A 6,784-nucleotide genomic window follows, 5' to 3' on the forward strand; every position below is an offset into this window, starting at 1 on the left:
GGCCGGCCCGAGGGCGCCTGCCGCCGTGCATCCCGCCCTGGGGATGAACCCCGGCAGACACCATTCATCCTGCTCAACCCTCCGGACGGCCCGCCCTGCGGCCACGGGTGCACTCCCCTCTCTAACGCACCGCGGCTTCCCGCCGCACCTCGGATGAAATCCAGCCTCCTTCCCGAACCTGCAAGGCCCCGCATGATCCTGCCGCCGTGCACCTCTCCAGTCCCATTTCCCACTCCTCTCCCTCGCGCTGCTTCATCCAGACTGGCTTCCTGGCAGTTTCTTGAAAACCCCACGCTCACTACTCTCCCAAGCGCTTAACCTGTTTCCTCTGCCTGCGGTGCTTTTCTCCCAGCTCTTCCCGAGCTGCCTCTTTCACATCCTTCAGGTCTTAGCTCAAATGTCACCTCTCAGAGAGGCCCTCCCTGACCTCCATGGCGAAAATAACTTCTCGTTCCCAATTCCCTTTTATTCTTTATGGCATTTGTTTTCTTCTTGGCCTTTATTACTATTTGTAACGATTTTACTAATTTGCTGCTTTGCTTAGTATCTGCTTCCTTAACTAAACTGAAAGCTCCATGAGGGCAGGGACTATGTGTGTTTTGTTCCCTGCCCTGTCCCCAGCACCTCAGGCAGTGTCTCCCAGGAAGAGTATTCAATAAATGTCCAATGATGGAATCAATGAATTTAACGACGAGTCTTTGGTCGCACAGCCAAGGGAACAGATTGAACCCTGCCTCTTATGCAGGGATTTAGGGACAGTGCCACTGCACGATCCTCAGGTATTTGGAAGACTGGCCTATTAAGGACATCTGCTGGTCTGTTATGAGTCCGAAGGGCACAATTAAGACCAGCAGTTTGAAGGGATGGAGGCAGAAAATCAGCTCAATATCCAGGCGAAAACTGTACAGGAACTTGTGAAAGGTGGAGAGCGGCTGCTTTAGAAGCAGGGAGTTCTCCACGCTGCGCGTGTAGAAAAGGCTACTAGAAAAGTCATAAGGGGATTTCTGCGTTGGCTAGGAGTTAAATGAGTAGTTTACGGCCCACTGGGATGCTGAACATTCTGTGGTTCTCTGCCCCCACCTCCTTTCCCCATCAATGCTTCCTGGGACCAGGCCAGCCATGTGACTGCCTCTCTCCCCTGCGGGCAGCGGCCGAGCAGCTTCGGCAGAAGGATCTGAGGATTTCCCAGCTGCAAGCCGATCTCCGACGCCCACCCCCTGCCCCTGCCCAGCCCCCTGAACCTGAGGCCCTGCCTACTATCTATGTTGTTACCCCCACCTATGCCAGGTATGGGCTCTGGTGCATCCAAGAGGGCTGCATCGCCCAAGAAGTTGGGGCTGATGATGAGTTTGGGGAGGCTCTGGGCTGGGGGATGTTCCTCAAACTAGAGCATTCAGGATAAATGAACCACATCTTCATTTAAAGATTTGTGGGGAAATGGTTGTTTTTTCTATTAGAAAATGGGTATAATAGGACATAAACAGAAAATTCCTGCTTAACTTTAAGGTAGAACAATAAAGTTTCAAAGTTTTTTTTGTTGAGTCTGAGTCTCTGTTGCCTAGGCCAGAGTGCAGTGGCATGCTCACGGCCACTGCAGTCTCAACCTGCTGGGCTCAGGTGATCCTTCCACATCAGCCTTCCAAGTAGCTGGAAATTAGGCTCCCACCACCACACCCAGCTAATATTTTTACTGTAGAGACGAGGTCTTGCCATGTTGCCCAAGCTGATCTTAACCCATGGGCTCAGGCAATCCTCTTATCTCTGCCTCCCAAAGTGATGGGATTACAGGTGTATGCCACCATGCCCAGCTTCAAAGAAGTTTTGAGGTTGCCAGTGACTTAACTCTTCTCCTTAGAGAAAGTTGGTGAGAAACTTAAAAAATTCCTGACTAAATTCAGTAGAAAGGGTTTGACATGATAAGTCACACCAAGGTCTAGAAATAATTTCACCAGCTGTTTAGAGTGTGTTTACTCTACCAGATACCATGCTTAGTGCTTTACATTTGTTTTTATTTTTATTCATTTCTTTTTTTTTTTTTTTTTTGAGTTGGAGCCTCACTCTGTCAACCAGGCTTGGAGGGCAGTAGCACCTTCCTGGCCACCGCAGCCTCAACCTGCTGGGCTCAGGCAATCCTTCTGCCTTAGCCTTCCAAGTAGCTGAAACTACAGGTACAAGCCACCATCCCTGGCTGATGTTTTTGTTTTTTTAGTAGGAGTCTCACTCTGTCACCCAGGCTGGAGGGCAGTGCCACACTCCCGGCCACCGCAGCCTCGACCTGCTAGGCTCCGGCGATCCTTCCGCCTCAGACTTCCAAGTAGCTGGAACTACAGGCATGCACCAGCATGCCCGGCTAATTTATTTTTTATTTTTTATTTGTTATAGAGATGAGTTCTCGCCAAGTTGTCCAGGCTGGTCTTGAACCTGCGGGCTCAGGCAATCCTCTCATCTTGGCATCCCAAAGTGCTGGGATTACACCGAGCCTGGCCTTTTTTTTTTTTTTTTAATTGTAGTGACAAGGTCTCAGCAAGTTGCCCAGGAGGCTGGTCTCAAACCCCTGAGCTCAGGCATCTTCTTGCCTCTACTTCCCAAAGTGCTGGGATTAAGGCATGAGCCATCACATCTGGCTAATTTTTATTTTAAATCAAAATGTAGATTTCTGACTGATAAAGCCAGCTGAGGAATGGAGTTTTGGTACCAGCTTTCTGGAATTGGCTCTAGACCCCACCCTGACATGCACACACCTCCAACCCTGGGGCAGACAGGCAGGTCTGAAGGATAAAGAAGCCCCGAAGAGGCTGAGCCACATGTCCTGGTTTCTTCTCTAAACTCAAGTCTTCCTCCCCTGGAGAGGAATGAGCCCAGGTGGCCTCTAAAGTAAATTCCTCTCTCTGGAAGCCCAGCACAGAAGGAAAAGAACCTGTTCTACTGGTGTTTTAGAAAGTGTCTTAGGCCAGGCAAGGTGACTCACGCCTATAATCCCAGCGCTTTGGGAGGCTGAGGTGAGAGGATTGTCTGAGCCCACTAGTTTGAGACCCGTCTGAGTAAACTGGCGAGACATCATCTCTACAATAAATCAAAAAGACTGGGCTTGGTGGCTCAGCCTGTAATCCCAGCACTTTGGGAGGCCAAGGTGAGAGGATTGGTTGAGTCCAGGGGTTCGAGATCAGCCTGGGCAACTTGGTGAGACCTCATCTCTACAATCACAAAATCACAAAAACTAGCCAGGTGTGATGGCGTGCGTCTGTAGTTCCAGCTACTTGGAAGGCTGAGGTGGAAGGATCCCCTGAGCCCAGCAGGTCAAGACCGTGGTGTCCGTGAGTGTGCCACAGCACTCCAACCTGGATGACAGAGTGAGATTCCAACTAAAAAAAAAGTGTCTTATTTAATCTTTACAGTAACATAAAATACTGTTACTCCAATTTTACAGCTGAGGAAAATGAGACTCAGGGGGACTGAGCCATTTTTCCCACGACGGTGTTGTTGCTGATAACTTACAAAGCTGGGCTTCAAACTCATATCTATCTGATCCCAAAGCCTTTGCCCTTAATTTATAGTCTCCCACAGCCAGAGTCCTGGGGTTGAGATGAGTGACAGACATGGACTGGAAGAACAGGGCAGAAACTTGGGGTGGAGGTGGGTGGCAGACATGGACTGGACAAACAGACCTGGACTGGAAGAGTGTCAGCGTGAAGTTGACAGGCGAGAAAAGGAGTTTGAGCACTGGTCAGGTTTCCCTATGGCTATGGGAGATGCTGACAGCGGCCCAGGGAAAACTGCCCTGGCTGGAGTGGGCGAATGGTGCCCACCCCTCCCCTCCTGCTGCATCTCTCCCCTGCAGGCTGGTACAGAAGGCAGAGTTGGTACGGCTGTCCCAGACACTGAGCCTGGTGCCCCGGCTGCATTGGCTGCTGGTAGAGGACGCTGAGGGCCCTACCCCGCTGGTCTCCGGGCTGCTGGCCGCCTCTGGCCTCCTCTTCACACACCTCGTGGTCCTCACACCCAAGGCCCAGCGGCTTCGGGAGGGTGAGCCAGGCTGGGTTCGGCCTCGTGGTGTAGAGCAACGGAACAAGGCTCTGGACTGGCTCCGGGGCAGAGGGGGTGCTGTGGCAGGGAAGAAGGACCCACCACCACCAGGGACCCAGGCAGTTGTGTACTTTGCCGACGATGACAACACCTACAGCCGGGAGCTCTTTGAGGAGGTGAGCACCGGGATGGGGCAGGGGCAGGAGACCAAGTGGGGCCAGCTTCATTCATCACCTTGTTTACCAGGGCTGCTGGGTAAAGAGCAGAGAAGCCCTGGGGCAGACTGAGCCAAGTGGCTCTTCCAGCTGCCCCCATCCCCTGGACCACCGCTCTGTTTCTTCTCTTCTACCTCCATTAGATGCGCTGGACCCATGGTGTCTCAGTGTGGCCTGTGGGGCTGGTGGGCGGCCTGCGATTCGAGGGCCCTCAGGTACAGGATGGCCGGGTTGTGGGCTTCCACACAGCATGGGAGCCCAACCGGCCCTTCCCCGTGGACATGGCGGGATTTGCTGTTGCCCTGCCCTTGCTGTTGGCTAAGCCCAGTGCCCAGTTCGATGCTACTGCTCCCCGGGGCCACCTGGAGAGCAGTCTCTTGAGCCACCTTGTGGATCCCAAGGACCTGGAGCCACGGGCTGCCAACTGCACTCGGGTAAGGGAATGGAAGTGGGCACAGAGAAGCCTGGCTCTGGGATGGACAGATGATGGGGGCAGTACAGTGAGACCCGGGGAATGGGTGTTTGAACCACGAGGGACCCTCCAGATTTCTACTGAAGGAGAAGATGGGAGCCAGGGAGGCCTCTCCCAGAGTTCTGGGAACCCATGTGACAAAGAGGGTGAAAGGATAAGGCCTTGTTTCAGAGGCACTAAAGTCTTCTTCACCCTGTCCTCACACTTCGCAGCCTACACTGTGTAGGTGGAGGGGGTTGGAGAATCCATTCCACACCAAGGGCCCCAGAGGCCTGGATCTGGCTAGTTCCGGCTCTCACTGCAGCCCTCCCGGTACAGGTACTGGTGTGGCATACACGGACAGAAAAGCCCAAGATGAAGCAGGAGGAGCAGCTGCAGCGTCAGGGTCAGGGCTCAGACCCAGCTGTTGAGGTGTGATGGCAGCCCCACCCCGACTACCACCTCACTTCAGGCACAGACCTTGTGGGACTGGGCCCCAGGCCTGCCTAGGATGTGGTTTTCCAAGTCCTGACCCCTCAGAGCCCGAAGTGGCCCCCTGCTCCTCCAGGTCCAGGGCATGGCCCTGCTGCTTCTCCCTTCCCCCAGCCTGTCATGTGGCAATGCCCACAGGCTGGGGACAAGCAGCCCTTGTATTGAGCCGGGTTGGCCCTGTCTGTGGTGGAGCAGAAGGACAGACAGACTCAGGAGGGAGGGCGGCTAAGGAACTGGGTAACTTATTGGGGCTGGGCATGCACTGGGGGGCTGGAGGAGCTGGGCTGGACCCTCCCCACCTGAGCATGCTGACCCCCCCTCCTACCTTCAGAATAAAGAATTTCAACCTGGAGGGGCCTCTTGTTTTCCTTCATTTCGCACACCTGTTCTTGCTTTCTGACCCTATACAGGCTGAGCCAGGGGCTACACTTTGGAGCCTTGGCTTCTCCATCAGACAGAAATCCGTTCTCCCAGGGCCCCCACCCCTTGACAAGAAAGAGCAGTGGCTTCTATCCAAAAGCTTTATTGAGTCTATGCACCAGAAGCTGTCTCCAGGCCTTCCTATGTCATTTGCCCATCACCTTGTCCTCTGTTGTTCCCTGGTGGTTCTGGCCACGAGGGCTAGGCTCTAGGACACCTGGTTTTCTCTATCCTTAGCCCCTCTATTCCCAGGAACCCCCCCACCCACCCAAGCTGGAGCCTCGGTGAGGAGTTGTGAGATTCCCATCTCCTCTTTCCCTCCTTCCCACCCGCCACCCCAAGCTTTGGGCCACTAGGCCTCAGATATTTCCTCCTTGGGAGGTGCCTCTTCTGGTGGGGCCTCCTCAGGTGCTGGCCTGTGGGCAACCCCTCCCTGTAGCCATGCTGCTTTCAGCATATCTTTCAGCCCACCAGGAAAGAGATAGCCCTGGGTCTCTCCTTCTGCATCGATAACCCCTCCAAGCCCCTCCAGCGCTGTCTGCAGGTACCGCAGGCCTACAAGCACCAGAGCCTGTGGGAGAAGCCAGAGGAAAGAGTCAAGGAGGGTCAGCGTTTCCAGGGGCCCCAGGGTTGGAGGCAGCAAGGAGTCCCATGTGGAAGGAGGCCCCAGATGCTTTGCCAACTCACCTGCAGCAGGAAGGTGGCAGCCAGCATGCTGCCCAGTGTGCTTGCCAAGTCCTGCAGGTGCTCTAGCAGCACCGTGTGGCACCCTCGGGTCCAGAGGTTCTGGTTGGGCTGTCGGGGATCAAAGAGGGGGTGGGCATAGGGGTCTGAAAGTTGGTTTTGCAGGCAAGGCCGGGGTGAGTGGGGGCTGCAGCAGGAGAAAGGGACCCCATCAGTCAGGTAGAGGCCTTCCACATTGCTCTGGATCCGGCTGCAAAGGGAGGGGCAGGGTGGTCAGGCTGTTTGGAGATACAGGCCTGGGGGAAGGCTGAGGGGCACAGGTGTTGAGAAGGGAAAACATGGGAAAACACTTACTGACTGCTTTACTATGCATCAACCAAGCATAATTCACTTGTCTTCACAACTTCATGAGCTAGGCACTTATCTATAAGACAGGTACTACCGAGCCGGGCTCGGTGGCTCAGCCTGTAATCCCGCACCTTTGGGAGGCTGAGGTGAG

At 54.3% G+C, this 6,784-nt stretch overlaps 2 protein-coding genes across 4 annotated transcripts in view; one reads left to right on the plus strand and one right to left on the minus strand.

Moving 5' to 3' along the window:
* Positions 1-301: 301 nt before the first annotated feature.
* B3GAT3 (beta-1,3-glucuronyltransferase 3) lies at positions 302-5,533 on the plus strand. Of its 2 annotated transcripts, XM_021714702.1 has the most exons (5): positions 302-779; positions 1,113-1,287; positions 3,839-4,199; positions 4,382-4,672; positions 5,029-5,533. In XM_021714702.1, the coding sequence occupies exons 1-5, from the start codon at positions 740-742 to the stop codon at positions 5,125-5,127; spliced, it is 966 nt and encodes a 321-aa protein (XP_021570377.1). In that variant the 5' UTR covers positions 302-739; the 3' UTR covers positions 5,128-5,533. The 2 variants fall into 2 exon arrangements, with proteins under 2 accessions (XP_021570377.1, XP_008060644.2); XM_008062453.2 differs by lacking the exon at positions 302-779 and having other exon boundaries at positions 788-1,287.
* Positions 5,534-5,686: 153 nt separating this feature from the next.
* The window catches only part of ROM1 (retinal outer segment membrane protein 1), a 2,207-nt gene continuing 1,109 nt past the window's right edge, over positions 5,687-6,784 (minus strand). Inside the window, exons 2-3 of one of the 2 annotated variants that reach the window (XM_008062455.1) lie at positions 6,289-6,535; positions 5,687-6,172 (exon numbers count right to left, since the gene is read on the minus strand). In XM_008062455.1, coding sequence (XP_008060646.1) covers positions 5,954-6,172; positions 6,289-6,535 — 466 coding nt within the window. In that variant the 3' untranslated portion in view covers positions 5,687-5,953. The remainder of the gene's footprint in view (positions 6,173-6,288; positions 6,536-6,784) is intronic. The other variant, XM_021714701.1, reaches the window with a different exon arrangement.

Source organism: Carlito syrichta, unplaced genomic scaffold (assembly GCF_000164805.1).
Source record: "Carlito syrichta isolate Samal-C Ts95f unplaced genomic scaffold, Tarsius_syrichta-2.0.1 Scaffold305706, whole genome shotgun sequence".
Classification (NCBI taxonomy): Eukaryota; Metazoa; Chordata; class Mammalia; order Primates; family Tarsiidae; genus Carlito; species Carlito syrichta.

Bases quoted from the DNA above. Each gene is read 5' to 3' on its own strand.
- B3GAT3 (XM_008062453.2), top strand. From the start codon at position 1,025: ATGAGTAGTTTACGGCCCACTGGGATGCTGAACATTCTGTGGTTCTCT. The intron at 4,200-4,381 runs GTGAGCACCGGG...TACCTCCATTAG, and splicing joins GCCGGGAGCTCTTTGAGGAG to ATGCGCTGGACCCATGGTGT. The intron at 4,673-5,028 runs GTAAGGGAATGG...CTCCCGGTACAG, and splicing joins GGGCTGCCAACTGCACTCGG to GTACTGGTGTGGCATACACG.